Raw genomic sequence first — 18450 nt, 5'->3', positions numbered from 1 at the left:
GTTGTATGGCAATACTAATATCAGACAGAACAGACTTTTAAAACAAAAAACATTACTACATATAATGAAAAATGTTTCACTGTGATAAAAATGTCAATCTATCAAAGAGGAAAAAAAATTATAGTCAGATGTGTACCTAACCATAGAAGACCAAAATATGTGAAGCAAAATCTGACAGAATTGGGGGGTAGCAATCAATAAATGGGTTAAGGAACTGGGCAGACACTTCACAGAAGAAGATATATAGGTGATAAACAAATATATGAAAAAGTGCTCATCATTCCTAGTAATTAGAGAAATGCAAATTAAAAACACCCTAAGATTTCATCTAACTCCAATTAGAATGGCTATTATCAAAAACACAAGCAATAATAAGTGTGGGTGTGGATGTGGGGAAAAAGGCACACTCGTACATTGCTGGTGGAGTTACAAATTGGTGTAGCCACTCTGGAAAGCAGTATGGAGATTCCTCAGAAAGCTTGGAATGGACCCACCATTTGACCCAGCTATCCCACTCCTCGGTTATATCCAAAGGACTTAAAATCAGCATTCTACAGTGATGCAGCCACATCAATGTTCATAGCAGCTCAATTCACAATAGCTAGATTGTGGAACCAACCAAGATGCCTTCAATTGATGAATGAATAAAGAAGCTGTGGTGTATATATATATACACAATGGAATGTTACTCAGTCATAAAGAAGAATAAAATTATGGCATTTGCTGGTAAATGGATGAAGTTGGAAACTATCATGCTAAGTGAAATAGGCCAAGCCCAAAAACCCAAAGGCCAAATGTTTTCTCTAACAAGTGGATGACACTATATAATGAGGGGAATGGGGGGGAGAAGAGAAGAATGAAGGAACTTTGGATGGTGTAGAGGAAAATGGGGTGGGAGGGGGTGCAGGACAGAAAGATAGTAGAATGAAACAGTATTACCCTACTATGTATATGTATGATTACATGAATGGTGTGAATCTACATCGTGTACAACCATAGAAATGAAAAGTTGTACCCCATTTGTGTACAATGAATCAAAATGCAGTCTGTAAAAATTTAAAAAATTAATAAAAATAAAAATAAAAAATAATTAAAAAAAAGAATTGTGGGGGTAAAAAATTCAACAATAATTGTTGGAGATTTCTATAACCCACTTTCATTACTAGACAGACTGACTAGGCAGTAAAAGAACAGGAAAATAGAAGACTTGGACAATAATGTCCACAAACTGAACCTGAGAAGCATCCAGAGACTGCTCCACACAACAACAGCAGATACATGTTCTTTTCAAGTACACATGGAACATTCTCCAGGACAGGCTACAAGCTAAGCCATAGTCAGCCTCAGTAAATTAAAAAGGATTCAAATCATACAAAGTATGTTCTCTGATCACAAGAAATAATATTTGAAATTAATAGTAAAAAGAAATTTAGGGAGTTGGGGATTTAGCTCAGTGGCAGAGTGCTTGCCTAGCACATGCAAGGCTCTGAGTTCGGTCCTCGGCCCTGAAAAAAAAAAAAGAAAGAATGAATTTTGGGGAAATTCACAGTATGTAGAAATTAAACAACACTATTAACTAACCAATGAGTCAAAGAAGAAACCACAAACAGTGGATTGGGGCATGCCTATAACCCCAGAAGCTTGGGAGGCTGAGGCAGGAGGATCACAAGTTCAAGGCCAGTCTCAGCAACCTAGTGAGACCCTGTCCTAAAATAAAAAATGAATAGGTGGGGATGTTGCTCAGTTGTAGAGTACCTCTGGATTTCATCCCCAGTACCAAGAAAGAGAGAGAGAGACATAAGAAGGCAAGGAAGGGACTGAATAGACATTGCTCCAAAAAATATACTCAAATGGTCAATAAGCATACCTCTTCGCATCTACTAGAATGACTATAACAAAAAACCAAGTAATCATAGTGTTGATAGCAACTTAGAAAAAATGAAACTCCCATATATTGCTGGTGGTGATATAAAACAGTGCAGTCAGTATAGAAAACAATTTGGCAGCACCTTAGAGAATTAAACATTGCCACACGTGGTGGTTCACACCTGTAATCCCAGCAGCTCAGGAGGCTGAGGATTGTGAGTTCAAAGCCAGCCTCAGCAAAAGCGAGGAATTAAGAAACTCAGTGAGACCCTGTCTCTAAACAAAATACAAAATAGGGCTGGGGATGTGTGATTGAGTGCCCAAGTTCAATCCCTAGAATCCCTCCCCCCCAAAAAAATTAAACAGAATTACCATATGATCCAACAATTTCACTCATACACATTCAGTTCCAAGAGAACTGAAGATATATTTGCACAAAAATGTGTATACAAATGTTCATAGCAGGAGCTGGGGTTGTGGCTCAGTGGTAGAGTGCTTGCCTGGCACTGGGTTCAATTCTCAGCACCACATATAAATAAATTAATTAAATAAAGTCGAGAACTAAAGAAAAAAAATGTTCATACAGAGCCAGTCACAATGGTGAACAACCCTAATCCCAGCAACTTGGGAAGTTGAGGTGGAAGGGTTGCAAGTTCAAGGCCAGCCTCAACAACTTAGTGAGGCCCTAAGCAATTTAGTGAGATTCTGTCTCAAAATAAAAAATAGAAAGGGCTGGAGATGTAGCTCAGTGGTAGAGTGCCACTGGGTTTAATGTGGTATACCTATGCAACAGGATATTGTTCAGCTGTTAGAAAAAATAAAAGTACTGATAAAGGCCACAACCCAGATAAACTTTGAAAACATCATGTTAAGTGAAAAAAGCCAGATTCAAAAGACCATATATTATGTGGTTCCATTTATACAAAAATGTCTCGAATAGACAGAAGGCAGATTAGTGGTAGTCAGGAGCAGGAGAGTGGAGATGTGGGCAGTGACCGCTGATGGGTACGCAGTTACTTTTGGGAGTGATGAAAATGTTCTGAAATTGGATAGCGGTGATAGTTGCACAATCTCGTGACTAGCATATAAACCACTGATCTGTACCTTTTAAATAGCGAATTTGGGGCCTGGGGGTGTAGTTGAGTGATAGAACTTGTGCTTAGCATGCAGAGGCCCTGGGTTCTGTCCCCGGGACCAAATAAACAAACAAATGGTGAATTTTAAGGTATGCAGTTTATAACTCAATTTTAAAAAGTTGACTTCAAGGTGCAAAGTATTAAGGCATATGACATCAATGAATCTCAAAAATGTTACACTGATTATAAAAATCATTCACAAACACTACATACCATCTGATTCCATTCATATTAAATCTAGAAAAGCAAAACTAGAGCTGAATTTGACCCAGAGTCACCCACTTACAGTCTCTGCTTAGAGTCAGACAGACATGGGTATGAGTTTAAGAGCTGACGCTTATCAATTATGTGGCCTTTAGACAAAGGGGAATGAAGGGAAGGGAGTGGGGTGGGAATAGGAGACAGCTGAATGAATCAGACATCACTTTCCTATGTTCATATATAAATACACAACCAGGGAAACACCACATTGGGTACAACCACAAAAATGGAAAGTTATACTCCATGTAAGTATGATGTGTCAAATACACTCTACCATCATGTATATCTAAAAAGAACAAAATTTTTTAAAAATATTATGTTGACTAGAGTGCAAATCACCCAACTTTCTCACCTTAACCCCCATAAGAAGAGGATGATATATATTTCACAAAACTATTTAAAAATTCAAGTATGTACCTTACCACCAACAACAACAAAAATTTAAAACCTAGACATTCTGTCTTCCTCTCCAATTTAGCCATTGCTTATCTGGCACACAGGTACTCAAATCTATATTGAGCTGGGCACAGTGGCACTCGCCTATAATCCCAGTAGCTAAGGAGGCTGAGGCAGGAGAATCACAAGTTCAAAGCCAGCCTCAGCAACTTAGCTAGGCCCTAAGCAATTCAGTGAGACCCTATCTAGAAATAAAAAATAAAAAGGGCTGGGGATGTGGCTCAGTGCTTAAGTGCCCCTGGATTCAATCCCCAGGACCAAAAATAAATAAATCTATTTTGAAATAATATAATGAACTGCTTCTGCAGTTGATAGGAATACAGAAGTAAATTTACAGAAGCAGAAAAAGTAGGGATCTTACAGCCCTCACATTTACAATCACTGTATTCTATCACCCCACAAATGAATCTGGAATGACAAATCGTGATTAAGTTCCATAGAAGGAAAGAACACCATGAGGGAGTCATGTGAACAGCACATATTGGGGGGCAGGGAGAAGGCTGTGTGAAGACCACACTGAGCCAATACAAGGGATGACTACCCCCACTATACTCCCACATCAAAAACAGTATTTTATTTATCATGCTGCATTTTAACAGAGACACAGTCAACTCTGAGTGTCACCGTGGCCACGCCTCTGTGAGTTGCCCTTTGCAAGGTTAGGCTCCTTTCTAAATTCTTTTTTTTTGTGGGGGCAGAAGAAAGGGTATCAGGGATTGAACTCAGGAGCACTCGACCACTGAGCCACATCCCCAGCCTGATTTTGTATTTTATTTAGAGACAGGGTCTCACTGAGTTACTTAGCACCTTGCTTTTACTTAGCGCTTTTGTTGAGGCTGGCTTTGAACTCACAATCCTCCTGCTTCAGCCTCCTGAGCCGTTGGGATTACAGGCATGGATCACTGCGCCTGGCACCCTCTTTCTAAATTCTAAAGAGAAGCTGAATCTAAATTATTTTGGTACTAGGAAATGAACCCAGGGGTGCTTAACCACTGAGTCACATCTTTAGCCCTTTTTTATGTTTTATTTTGAGACAGGGTCTCACTGAGTTGCTAAGTTGCTGAGGCTGGCTTTGAACTTGTGCTCCTCCTGCCTCAGCCTCCCAAGCAGCTGGTGTTACTGGCGTGTGCCACTGTGCCCCACTTGCTGTGGTGTTTAACTTGCAGAAAAGTAATGTCTGTCTAAAGAAACCCAGGAACTATCCTGGTGGGGTAGTGCGTGCCTGAAGAGGCTAAGGCAAGAGGATTACAAGTTCAAGGCCAGCCTCAGCAACTTAATGAAACCCTCAGCTACTTAGCAAGACCCTGTCTCAAAATAAAAAGTGAAAAATGACTGGGGATGTAGCTCAGTGATGAAGCATCCCTGGGATCAATCCCAGTACCACTGAAAAAAGGGGGGACTAGGATGTGGCTCAGAGGTAGAGCACCTCTGGATTCAATCTCTAGTACCATTACAACAGAAAAAGGAGAAGGAGAAGAACTAGTACTATTACTACTACTGTTGCTGGAACTAGCCCTAGGAAGTGAGGTCTCTTGTGATGTTCTGGCCAGAGAAGAAAGGAGACACTCCCTAAATGACAAAGACCTCACTCAGCATAATAGCCCTCCTGCCCACTGCCCCCTCCACCTCCTTGTCTTCCTTATAAAAAAAAAAAAAAAACCTTTCGTGTACCTAAATTCCCAAAGATAGACTTTTTTTTTTTTTCCTTACAGTCCTGGGGATAAAACCTGGGGACTTGTACATGCTAGGCAAGTATTCTACCACTGAGCTACATCTCTAGCTCGAAGATAGAACTTTAAGGACCATAGTTCCCCCGCCATCTTCCAGGTACCAGCCTTTGAACAAAACTGATTTCTTGCTGGGCATAGTGGTGTATACCTGTAATCCCAGTGATTCAGGAGGCTGAGGCAGAAGGATTGCAAATTCAGATTCAGGAGGCTGAGACAGGAGGATTGCAAGTTCAAAGCCAGCCTCAGCAAATTAGAGAGGCCCTAAGCAACCTAGTGAGACTCTGTCTCAAAATAAAATTTTTAAAAAAGGGCTGAGGATATGGCTCAGTGGTCAAGTGCCCGTGGGTTCAATTCTTGGTACCAAAAATAAAACAAAACAAAAAAATGAATTTCCTTCCCATCAGTCCTCATCTCCCAAGTACTGGCTTTTGAGCGGCGAGTAGCTGGACCTGGACACAGTAACATGAGCTCATTCAGAAAGGGCTTCCCAGATGATGAAGGGTATGATGACCATGCCATAAATATTTAATTCACTCATGGAACAAATATGTATCAGGTGCAAAACACTACTTGACACTGAAGAGGTCTTAAAAGAAAAGACGCCAGTATTATGGCCTTCAAGAAATTGTACAACCTAGCCAGGTGCAGTGGCACACACCTATAATCCCAGTGATTCAGGAGGCTGAGGCAGGAGGATTGCAAGTTTGAGGCCTGGAAAACTTAGCGAGACCCTATCTCGATATTTAAAAAACAAAATAAAAAGAGGACTGCAGTAAAGGACCCCAGGTTTAATCCCCAGTACCACACCCAAAAAAGTACATTCTACTGGGGAGGGCAGGATAAATACATAAGTAAATACAGTACAAATCTGCCACTTGTCCTAAAGTATGAAATAGGTCCTAAGGTATGAAATATGGTGTACCATATGAAATTAGAGGACATCAGGAAATGCTTCATAAGGAAGTGGCATCTGATCTAACCCTAGCAATGCAAAGGATTCTGTTACTTGGGATGCTCCCACATAAGGAATCCCAAATAACAAAAATAGAACGATCGAAGGCACAGAAACAGCAGTCTATATGATAAGCAAGCTCTTGAGTGACTCTGTTGGGCTACAGCAAAAGTTTCATCTAAGAAAGGAGCCTGCAAAGATCTAGATCAAAGTCATCAGGACTTGAATGATAATAAAGGAATTCAGACGTTATTTTATAGTCAACAGGAGGAATTAAAAGTTTCTAAACAGAAAAATGTTGTAACAGACACTCCATGAGTCTGTAGAGAAGACCACCAACCCCACATTGGTCCAGGTTCAAGGATTTGCCTAGGCTCCAAACACCTACTAGCCAGGCAAAGGGGGGGATTTAGTTACAAGAAGACAGAGAGATAGAAGCAGAAAGTCAAAGAAAGAAGAGTTTTCCCCCTGCTGAGTTCCTGAAAGATAATCATGCATGAATCTGAAAGCTGCTGGCAGCCATCTTGCCAGAAAGAGAGGAGGGGCTGCCTGAGAAAGGAACCAATTCAGAAAAGAAAGCGAAGAGAGAGGCCCAAGTCCTAATGGCATTGTTTGAATCCTTGGGGCCCACAATGCCTTCATGTTTATCTCTGACCTTTTCAGTAAATAAGCCAATAAATTTCCTTCCTTTCTTTCTTAAGTCAATTTGAACTGGGTCTTTGACCACTTGTTACTGAAAGATTCCTGCCTAGTACAAACCTAATCGGGGCTGTGGTTTCAGCATTGAGGAGGAGGAATCTGAAGGAAAGGACAGTAGTTAGCAAATACTAATAGTACAAAACCAGACATGGTGGTACATACCTGTAGTTCCAGACTCTGGAGGATGAGGCAGGAGAAATTCAAGACCAGCCCAAGCAACATAGCAAGACCCCATCTCTAAAAAAGCAAACAATGACAAAAGAAAAATAACAGTACAACACAATAATAAGGGGGAAATTAAATGGAGAAATCACAAGGAAACAGACAAAACCAAACTGAGGCAAAAATCTACAAAATAACTAGTTTATAATTTTTAAAAGTGTCAAGGCATACAAAAGTAAAAAATAAAAAAGACTAAGCCCAGTGGAGTGCTCACAACTGTAACCCCAGTGACTCAGGAGGCTGAGGCAGAACGATCAAATTTGAGGTCAGCCTCAGTAATTTAGCAAGACCCTGTCTCAAAGTAAAAATTAAAAAGGGCGGGGCTGGGAAGATAGCTCAGTCGGTAGAGTGCTTGCCTTGCAAGCACAAGGCCCTGGGTTCGATCCCTAGCACCAAAAAAAAAAAAAAAGGGCAAGAGGATAGCAAGTTCAAAGCCAGCCTCAGCAATTTAACAGGACCCTAAGCAACTTAGTGAGATGCTTTCAAAATAAAAAATGCAAAAAAGGGCTGGGTATTTGACTCAATGGTTAAGTGCCCCTGGGTTCAACCCCTGGCAAGGCACTGGGGAGAATACTAAAAGAGGATATGGGGAGAAACTAAAAGAGGGAAAAATGAAAAAATAACAGGGGTCAATGCTAAGAGAATAATAGTGATAATAGTGATATTAACACAAAGAGTTCAGGCAGGAATAAAACAGGTTTGGGAGGAAAGAATCTTTTTTTTTTTTTTCAGTGCTGAGGTTTAAACCCAGATCCTTGCACATGCTTTACCACTGAGCTACACTCCTCTGCCCCAGTCTTCTTATATCTTCTAATACATGAAGAAGTGTCACAATAAAACTGTAACAGAATTTTTGTTTTTGCTACTGGGGGTTGAACCCAGGGGCACTTTACCACTGAGACACATCCCCAGCCCGTTTTACTTTTTATTTTGAAGCAGGGTCTCACTAAGTTGCTTAGGGTCTCCCTAAAGTGTTGAGGCTGGCCTCAAACTTGAGGTCCTCCTACCTTGACCTCCTGAGTCACTGGGATTACAGGCATGTGCCATTGCACCCAGCGGAATTTTTTTATTTAACTAATCAGTACATACATCTTGATCAATTTCTAAAATCATCCTGATCCCTATTCCTGCATACATGCTGCTTCTGGGTTCAAGCTGGCCAATTAAACAAGTTAAAGTGAGAATATTCAGAATGTTCATTCATGCTCTTCTTCAACCTTCCAGACCTTCAAATCATAAAAAAGAACTTGTTTAAGATTTAGTCTAAGGGGCTGGGGAGATAGCTCAGTTGTTAGAGTGCTTGCTTTGCAAGCTCAAGGCCCTGGGTTCGATAACCCTAGTACCAAAAAAAAAAAAAAAAAAAAAAAAAAAAAAAAAAGATTTAGTCTAAGTTTATCCAAATGACAAAGGAGAAGGTCAAACAGGACTCATTACAAAAACTTTTAACAATGCAGTGAGCTGTGAGATAATGAACAAACGGATGGAAAAAAATAATTCCCAAGCCCCTTCCATCTCTGGTTCCTTACGTGTCTATTTCCCAGTTAAGTGCTGATTGTATCTACTTCACATGGCCACTGTGAGGACTACAGGAGGTAATGTACATGAAGGCACCTGGCACGGAATTAGTGGACTATGAAGTAGACTAAGAAATCCCAGTCCAATCCTCTAAAGAAATACCAATCTCAGCCACTAGAGGGGAATCTCACTCACACTCCTTTAAAGAGGCCCTGGCAGCATGAGGTGGCAGGCTGCCTGCTCCCGACACACCAGCCTTTCCCATGCTGGGAAACTCACTCCCACTCAGGAAGCCTGGCTCCAAGCTGAACTCCATGGTGCTTTCTCTGAGTCACTATATTCTCCCGCAGTTGCAAAACAATCTGGCAAAAATCCCTCAAGGGCTTTTACTGCTTACTGAGTAAACTCCCTGCCAGAACCCAAGGCCTTCCTCAATCTGGCCCCAGCCTACCTCTCCAGCCTGATACTCCCCTTTTTTTCTGCAGCTACGCTGAACAAGTTACACTCTTGCCTCTGTGTCTCAGCATATGCTGCTCCTTGTCTTTGATGCCCTTCCTCTATCCCAACCTTCTGCAACCTAATTTATCTTTCAGTGGTTCAAAGGCTACCTCCCCGAGCCAGGCACAGTGGTGCATGCCTATAATCCCTGTGATTTGGGAGGCTGAGGGAGGAGGATCAAAAGTTCGAGGCCAACCTCAGCAATTTAAGGAGACCCTGTCTCAAAATAAAAAATAAAAAGGACTGGAGATGGATTTCAGTGGCAGAGCACTCCTGGGTTCAATCCCCAGTACCACATACACCCAAAAAGCCACCTCAGCCATTACCCTCCTCACTTCTCCAGAAAAAGCAATCCTGAGCTCACATATTATGTATTTATTACATTCATGCATCTACCATTAAGTTGATTTAAGTATGTGCATCTTAAATAGATTAGAAGCTCCATTAGTAGAGAATCTGGTAGATAATTTGTCCAGGGTCACACAGCAAATAAGTGGCAAAAATGAGATTTTAATCCAGGCAATTTGCCTCCAGTGAGTTCTTTCTCTTAGCATTAAATCCACAGTATAGTAATCTTCCACAATTTCTAGCTCAGAGCTTGATTACAGGGCTATTTAATAGTTTTTCAAATAGCTGGGTGTGGTGGCCCATGCTTGCGATCTCATTGGCTAGGGAGGCTGAGGCAAGAGAATCTCGAATTCAAAGCCAATCTCAGCAACTTAGCAAGGCCCTAAGCAACTCAGTGAGACCCTGTCTCTAAATAAAATATTTTTAAAAGACCTGAGGATGTGGCTCAGTGGTTGAGCGCTCTTGGGTTCAATTCCTGGTACAAAAAAAAAAAAAAATAGTTTATCAAGTGAATAACTAAAAACATAACTGATCTAATTAGTAACTCTTAAACCTTCAGTGACTTGTAAGCTATTGGGAATCAGCAACCCAGTCTCATTAATCTGAGTTAGAGTGCCTGGCCATGGATCTAATTATGAGCAATTTCAGAATCATAATTACTGTTCCATTTTGTCTCTTGATCTGTAATGCATACAAGGACCTACTCCCAGCTTCCTAGGGAGAAAAAACAATGTGATTACTTACTAAAACAAGGAGCTGTGTGTTGGCAAAGCTTCCAGCTCATATCTTCACTGGGAGGTCATCGGGATGGACTTGGTGGTATTTGAGGTCCCCTTCTTCAGTTTGAACAATCTGATCCTGAGATAGTATGGAATTACAAAGGGCCTCCGCTTCTGTGTCAGAAAACATTATTTTGAGCCTCAGCTCTGTCACTATTACAGCGACCTTTACTTCAGTAAGTCCTAAATCTCAGATTCCCCACCCGTAAGTCAGTTCATTCATTCAAAAAAAGTTTTTGAACATCTGAGACCCAGGCACCGGGGGTACAGTAATAAGACCATGAACAAGGCAAGGCCTCTCTGTCTTTCAGTCACAACAATCAGATGAGACCTGTATTGTGGGGTTGTCTAAGTTAAAGGGGGAAAAAAAATGATGATATTAAATAGGATTAGTTTTGTCAAATCCAACACAAACTCTTAATTATTATTTTTTTTTTGAAAAGACGGATAGCATATTTTAATTAAATGCAGCCAACATCGCAGCTTTCGTGTCTTCCCATTTCTCAGGAGATATGGGCTGGAGCTCCGGCCTCCAGGCAACAAGACAGAGGACCTGCATGACTGAGTTGCTGGCAGGCTCCATACCCCACTTTGCAGCCTCTTGTCTGAAATACACCAGGCTGGGTGTCTGGACCCCTGGCTTCACCAGCTCTCGGTAGAGCTGAGAGATTCCAAGTCACTAGCCACCTCCCAGACTTCCGTTTGCTCTTCTCTAAGAGGTCAGAAGCAGGTCTCCCAGGGCGACTGTGAAACAGGGATGGGGTCACTTAACATCGGGGCAGAGTCGGCTCAGGGTGGTAAACCACAAAGGCCTGGTGAGGGTTCCGTGTGGAGCCGCTGGGCGGCTGCCCTGGGGCTGCAGCCCTCGCTCCAGAGGCCAAGCCCCCCGGTTCCGTCCTGGCTCTAGCGCACTGTCGCTGGGTGGCTCTGGGTAAATCGACTGCCTCGCCATCGAGGGGAAGATGTGGATCGGCTCCCAGGCTGCCTGGCCCAGCCCCGGGGCCGACTGGAGCACTCCAGACGGGCGCGGGGTGCGGACCAGGGTACCGCGGCGGGAAAGCCTGGCGCGCGCGGGGCGGGTCGCGTGACGGCCGCGAGTCCGCGCGGGGGCGGGGCGGGCGGGGGCGGGGCCTGGCGCGCGCGGCCCCGCGGGTGACAGGGCGGGCGGGAAGGGGCGGGGCCTCGGGCGGGGCCGCCGGGGAGGGAGGGAGGAGTGGAGATGGCGGCGGCGGCGGCGGCTCAGGGGGGCGGGGGCGGGGAGCCCCGGGGAGCCGATGGGGTCGGCCCGGGGGTCCCGGGGGAAGTGGAGATAGTGAAGGGGCAGCCGTTCGACGTGGGCCCGCGCTACACGCAGCTGCAGTACATCGGCGAGGGCGCGTACGGCATGGTCAGGTGAGGGGGCGTTCCGGGGGGAGGGGGCCCCCTGGGGAGGGGGCTTCAAAGAAGGGGGAAAGCACGTCCCTGTGCTTTCCGGGAGGTGGAGGCTCCGGGCGTCCCGAAGAGACAGGGAACTCTGGAGGCTCGGGGAGTGTCCCAGGGAGGGGGGCCTTGGAGTGCTTGTGTGGGGGGGCGTCGCCTACATCCCGGGGTGGGGGCTTGGAGGCTTCGAACCGACCCTTCTATAATGAAGTGAGGGGCATCTGAGTGACGTGGGAGTGTTACGGGCACCTTGGGGACCTTAGATGGGATGAGGCTAAGAGCATAAGTATTGGTGAAGGGAGAGTGAAGGACCATATTGGGGTGGTGGTGGGGGGAGATGCCTTGGGTTCTTGTAGTGAGGCTGGGCCAGGGAGTTTGGGAGAGAAGAGCAGGGCTCAGGGTGAGGCATGGCTCTGCCCCTCTTCCATCCTGCCCCACCAGGGCCCTGATGAAGGATGAGGGTGTCAGCAGTGGCCTCCCTGCATCTTTTGGTTGGGGTCTGTGCCTTCTCCCTGCCAGGCTGTGTGCTCTAGGCCTTTTGTTACTGTGAGAACGGCTCTGCTGTCCAGGTTCCTCACCCTGAAACCCACCCCACCTTATCCTTTCTCTCTGCCTACCCTCCCCCCCACAACTGCCTCCTTCTTGCAGTATTTGCCTCCTCCAGCTCCTCCACTGTCTCCCACCCCCTGGATCTATCTATCTAGAGTTGAGGGAACCCAACTTGGGAAGTGCAGAGAAGGGGTCAGGGCAACTAGAATGGAAGGGGGCTGAGGAGAGAGGAAGTCAGTGAGTGGTCAGTCTCTTCCTCTGTTTGTGAAGTCACCGAAAGGCTGCCTGGCTGGTCCCCAGCTTTCTCCCTGGAGATCCCAGGCTTTCACAGCAGGAAGGAACCAGCATTGTTTATGATTTGGCCTGAGCCCTCTCCTGCTCCCTGGCCTCCCTGCCAAGGCTTGGGTGGGGCCACCAGCCCTGGATTCCCCCTTTGTAAGGCCACACCAGCGACATCTCTCTGACCCTTTCAGCTCGGCTTATGACCACGTGCGCAAGACTCGAGTGGCCATCAAGAAGATCAGCCCCTTCGAGCATCAGACCTACTGCCAGCGTACACTACGAGAGATCCAGATATTGCTGCGTTTCCGCCATGAGAATGTCATAGGCATCCGAGACATTCTTCGGGCACCTACACTGGAAGCCATGAGGGATGTGTATCCTTCACCTTGGCCAGCTGGCGGGCCAGGCACAGCCTCAAGCTGGGCTGGGGAACGCTTATTTTCTTTCTTTTTCCATCTTCCTTACCACCCTTCAAAACAAACCCAGCAAAATAAACTTTCCAGCAGAGGCAAGGCCATAAATCAGAAGAGGATCAGGAGGGCTCAGGTGGATCCTGGCCTGCTGTCGCTAGGCAGGGTGGCCTTGGACAAGTCCTTCTCTGCTCTCTGCCCCAGTGGGGTGGAGTGTGGCTGGGCAAGATGGTCTCTATAGGAGCTTTGTCTTCTGACATCTGTAATTCTGTGATATGATCCAGCCTCTGCCCACAGTCAGTTCTTGCTTAACAGACTGATGATTCTTTCCTCTCTGGGTCCCCAGACTGGAAGGAAGGCAGTGGGGAAGAAAACTGCCCTTTCTGCTGGCCTGCTCTGTGACAGGTACTGTGTGTGGCAAGTTTTTTTGACAACTCTTACTCTATCTCCCAGCTGCCCTAGGAGATAGGCCTTATCAGTTCCATTTCAAAGATGAGGAAACTGAGGCCCCCAAAAGCCTAAAATCAGGTGTTTCTGTTGCTGCCTCCTCCCATCCCCCAGATGGGAACTGGTATTTCTTTCTCTGAGACTTCCCGCTCAGAGCCCCACCCTAGTCACCTGTGGACTTGCACCTTGCCCAGGGAGGCTACAGCCCAGCCTTTGTTGCCCTCCCTCAATATTGCCCGCCTAGTCTACTTCCTGCCTGGCTTGGTTGTTAGCAATGTGTAACACCCATCACCTCTTCCCCACCCACCCCTTCCAGTCCTAAGCCTCCACCCAAAAGTAAGGATTTGTTTCACAGTCTCTGAAGCCCTCCACCACAGAGTACAGACAGAAAATCTCCACACCCCAGCTTGCTGTGTGACCTTGAGCAAGTCACTGCCTCTCTCTGGACCTCCCCATCTATAAAACAGCAGGAGATGTGTAGATGTTCTCTCTAAAAGATAGTTCTGACTTATTCTTCCAGAAACAAGTCAAATGGCATTTATTTCTTTATTTATGTTTAATCTTTGTTTTATCTTCAAGTATAAAAGGACATTTACTCCTCCATCTTCTGATGTATGGCCAGGCACTCTTATTTGAGTAGGAGCATGCTGTTGGGAGTGTCTTCTCATTTTTCTGGCACAAACCATTCCCATAAGGCAGGCATTTATTTTTAAGCAAACATTTATTGCATGCCAGATGGTGTTCATACATTATCTCATTTAACCCCCTCAACAGCCATGTGGCTCAGGCTTTTATATTAGCAATAATAGTTGATGTTTGCTGAGCACTTCCACTGTGCCAAGCACTGATCTGAGTGCTCTAGGGTCATCTAGTCCAGTCTTCACAGTTACCCTCTAAAAAACAGTTACTTCCTCTACTTGCCAGGTGAGGAAACCAAGGCACAGAGAGGCAAAGATCATAAAACCAGGAAGGAACAGAATGGGGATTTGGGACATCAGTGGGTTAATTCCTGAGCTGCTGCTCTTAACTTTGAAGTTCTTCTGCCTCCTGCAATTTATTAGGTCCCCACTTCCCCATTAAGGAAACTGAGGACACAACAGAAATGCCTTGCTCAGGGTCACCAGCTGAGATGCAACAGAAGCTCTGAGCCTTGGCCAGCTCATGAGTCCAAGGGACCAAGGGACCCCTGCAGGAAGTACTGTGCAGCCTGCTCACCAGAGCCTGCTTTCCTTAACGAGTGCTTCCCACTGCCCCCCACCTGGGGGTCTCTGGAGCCGTCCTCAGCTACATTGTGCAGGACCTGATGGAGACAGACCTGTACAAGTTGCTCAAAAGCCAGCAGCTGAGCAACGACCATATCTGCTACTTCCTCTACCAGATCCTGAGGGGCCTCAAGTATATTCACTCGGCCAATGTGCTCCACCGGGATCTAAAGCCCTCCAACCTGCTTATCAACACCACCTGCGACCTTAAGGTCAGAGGGCTGAGTGCCTTCCCTCCACCCCTGGGGCTGCCAGGTGATGAGTAGAAGCTTTGGAGCATGGGGAACAGCAATAGATGAGGCGCGGTGGTGCCACTGCCTTGTACCCAAGCTTAATGACCTGAGTTTGATTCCAGATCTGCGATTTCGGCCTGGCCAGGATCGCTGATCCTGAACATGACCACACTGGCTTTCTGACAGAGTACGTGGCTACACGCTGGTACCGGGCTCCAGAGATCATGCTTAACTCCAAGGTAGGAGAGCTCCCCGCCTGTGAAGGGAAGCCCTGGAGCCATCTCTGACCCAGGCACTGGGCCTTGGCCTCTGGAAGGAGCATAGTGGTCCCTCCAGGCTTCTGCCCTCTGCCTGGTGTTTGGCCCAGACAACAGGACCTCCCTGAGGCCTGCCCAGGAGCCCACAACTCTTCCCCTCCCCAGGGCTACACCAAGTCCATCGACATCTGGTCTGTGGGCTGCATTCTGGCTGAGATGCTCTCCAACCGGCCCATCTTTCCTGGCAAGCACTACCTGGACCAGCTCAACCACATTCTGGGTGAGGGGTCCTGGACAACTGAAGGGGATTAGCTTATCAGATGTGAGATTTCTGGAGGTCAGGGTCAGGGGTGTCACAATGTGTAGAGCCCCTTCAGCATTTGACATTGTTCAGCAAGGTATAGATAGATCCCCAATTGATAGATGGGAAAAGCAAGGCTAAGCCCACACCCAAGGAAGTGCTGGAACCAGGATTCAAACCTAGGGCTGCATGAGTCCCAACACCCTGTGCTTCTCCACCATACTGTTGGCTGGGAGGCAACTGAGGAGTTGGAGCAGGCAGCTGGACTGGGGCTCTTGTCCTACCTCCTTGGCCTGTTCTGTTCCTAAAAGGAAGAAGTTTCTCACCAGGACCCCCATCTTACCCACAGGTATCCTGGGCTCCCCTTCTCAAGAGGACCTGAATTGTATTATCAACATGAAGGCCCGAAACTACCTACAGTCTCTGCCCTCCAAGACCAAGGTGGCCTGGGCCAAGCTCTTTCCCAAGTCGGACTCAAAAGGTGAGAGACTTAGGTGCTGGAGTGGGCTAAAGCCTGGGTGTTGAGAAGAGTGGGTGATCCCTGCAGCTGTCCGAGTTGACAGGCTTCTGGGCACTGGGCGAAGTGATGCTTTGGGGAGCTCCTCCAGCCTTCCCTTTGATCCCTGCCTCCTGTGCTTCCCTAGCTCTTGACCTGCTGGACCGGATGTTAACCTTCAACCCCAATAAACGGATCACAGTGGAGGAAGCACTGGCTCACCCCTACCTGGAACAGTACTATGACCCCACAGATGAGGTGGGCCAGCCACCAGCAGCAGGGCGGGCAGGCAGGTGAGGGAATAGCTATCCCCCAGTGCCTGTCCTGAGCTTTACTGTTTTTGCCACGCCAGCCGGTGGCCGAGGAACCCTTCACTTTCGACATGGAGCTGGATGATCTACCCAAGGAGAGGCTGAAAGAGCTCATCTTCCAGGAGACAGCCCGCTTCCAGCCAGGGGCACCAGAGGCCCCATAACCTGGACAGATGTCCCTGCCCCCAGAGCCTGGTGAGTGACCCTCACTGCCCTCACACAGCCTCACCTTGACACAAGGGTGCCCATCATGCCTCAGTAAAGTCACAAACATGCCTCACACTATGATCCATGTGTAGGTAGTGACAGAAGACTCATGGCCCACCCCTCTCCTCCAACCTCATGTGTCTCCACTTGTCAACACCCAGCCCACTTCAGACCCCCAGAAGTCACTTGGCTCTGAGGAATCAAGCCAGCCTTTGGCTATCCCAGTGTGTGCAGAGAGGCAAGTGGTGCTGTGATTGCTTTGGGAGGAGCCCCAGAGCACCCAGCTGGCCCAGATGCCAGCTTCCTCACACCTGCCACTCAGGTCAACAGTTCACACACCTGGGGGGAACCTGCTGGGCCTACCCCACCCACACTGCACTCATTCCCTCCTCCAACCTCTTCCTTGGCCTGTTGTGGCTGATGGAAGGAAGGCAGACACGCCTATCTTTGCCACTTCATAAGAACTGTGATGTTGTTCAAGACACAGTACCTCTCTACGCCTCAGTTCTCGGGGACCATCCTGATTGTGAGAGCAAGCCCCACAGAGTGCTAAGCACATACTGAGGGGTTGAGAGTATCACTCACTCAGCCGCAGCACCATGACGGGTGCCAGTGGTATTCCCATCTGCAGATAGGGAAGCAGACATGTTCCACCAGGGCGATAGTGAAATGGGAGATGCCCGGGGCGATAGTGAAATGGGAGATGCCCGGGTCAGGACTGCATTGGGTCCTCTCTCAGCGCTAACAGCTCTTTCCCCTGCTTCTTCCTTCAGGCCCTGCCTCCTGCCTGCCCCTTCCCCGCTGGACTGTTAGAAAATGGACACTGTGCTCAGCCCAGACCCTGGCAACCCAGGCCAAGGGTGGGCCTGGCTACCTTCTCTCACTCTGCTGGGGTCTCCTGCTTTAGGCAGGCCCAGGTTCCCTCTCACCTCCATCCCTACCCACTATCCCACCCCATCCCAACCCACCCTGGACCTGAGGGGCTCAGGTGGCCCAGAGCAAATCTCTGCCTCCATCTTGCCCAGTCTCTAGAAGCTCTGAAACAGAAGGGCCCTGACTGCCCCAGGACCTGCTGAGGGGCAGGGCCACTAAGTAGGGACTTGGGGCAAGCCCTGTCCCAGTCACCTCATTAAAACCCCACCCATTTTCCCTGAAGGAACATTCCTAAGTCTCAAGGGCTAGTATCCCTGAGGAGCCAGGCCCAGGCCTAAACCCCTCCCCCATCAAAGCTGCCACATTTAACGCCCTTGCTGCTTCTGTGTGTGGGTGAGTGGGAGTGGAGGTGGGGGCATGTGGAGAGTCCTGTGCCCCTGCCCACCTCCCCATGCCTGTATCTAATATATAAATATAGAGATGTGTATATGGATGACCTGGTCTGTCTGTCTGCGCCACCGCCCTCTCCTAACCAATACCGCTTTGATGACTGACAGCTGAAGCCCAGCTGCTTCCCAGCTGTGCCTTTACATGACCCTGGTGACCCTTGGCATCAGTGGCCAGGGTTGAGGATGGGGTATAAGGAGCTCCAGACTCCTAGAAAGAGTGGGGTCAATTTTCCCCTTAGTCACTGTCCTCTCCCTCTCTAATGGCTTCCTGTCTAACTGGCTGGGGGTGATTCGGGGGTGACTCAGGGGCACCCTACACACCCCCAGATTCTCTGGAAATGGCAAGGGGTGTGGGTTGTATACTCTGGCCACAAGCACCCATGGAAAGGGGGACATTCATAACAGGCCCCATGGAGTGGGGACGTGTTATTCCCCTCACAGCCAAGGACAGAGGGGTGCTGGGTCTGTGACAAGCCTGGGGCTGTCAGGGTT

General features: G+C 47.3%; 1 protein-coding gene and 1 long non-coding RNA gene across 2 annotated transcripts in view; one reads left to right on the top strand and one right to left on the bottom strand.

Annotated features, from left to right (window-relative positions):
* Positions 1 to 11541, bottom strand: part of LOC124969816 (uncharacterized) — a 42279-nt gene extending 30738 nt beyond the window's left edge. Inside the window, exon 1 of the long non-coding RNA XR_007106039.1 lies at positions 10428 to 11541. This is a non-coding gene — a long non-coding RNA (uncharacterized LOC124969816). The remainder of the gene's footprint in view (positions 1 to 10427) is intronic.
* Positions 11542 to 11664: 123 nt separating this feature from the next.
* On the top strand, positions 11665 to 18002 carry Mapk3 (mitogen-activated protein kinase 3). The gene is made up of 9 exons (XM_047533541.1): positions 11665 to 11854; positions 12904 to 13086; positions 14854 to 15043; positions 15187 to 15303; positions 15487 to 15601; positions 15972 to 16103; positions 16267 to 16376; positions 16471 to 16624; positions 17410 to 18002. The coding sequence occupies exons 1-8, from the start codon at positions 11682 to 11684 to the stop codon at positions 16591 to 16593; spliced, it is 1143 nt and encodes a 380-aa protein (XP_047389497.1). The 5' UTR covers positions 11665 to 11681; the 3' UTR covers positions 16594 to 16624; positions 17410 to 18002.
* The last annotated feature ends 448 nt before the right edge of the window (positions 18003 to 18450 follow it).

The sequence above is a fragment of the Sciurus carolinensis genome, chromosome 18, assembly GCF_902686445.1.
Source record: "Sciurus carolinensis chromosome 18, mSciCar1.2, whole genome shotgun sequence".
NCBI classification, from domain to species: Eukaryota; Metazoa; Chordata; class Mammalia; order Rodentia; family Sciuridae; genus Sciurus; species Sciurus carolinensis.
Note: the sequence above shows the minus strand (reverse complement) of the source record. Positions and strands in the feature narration are given on the sequence as shown.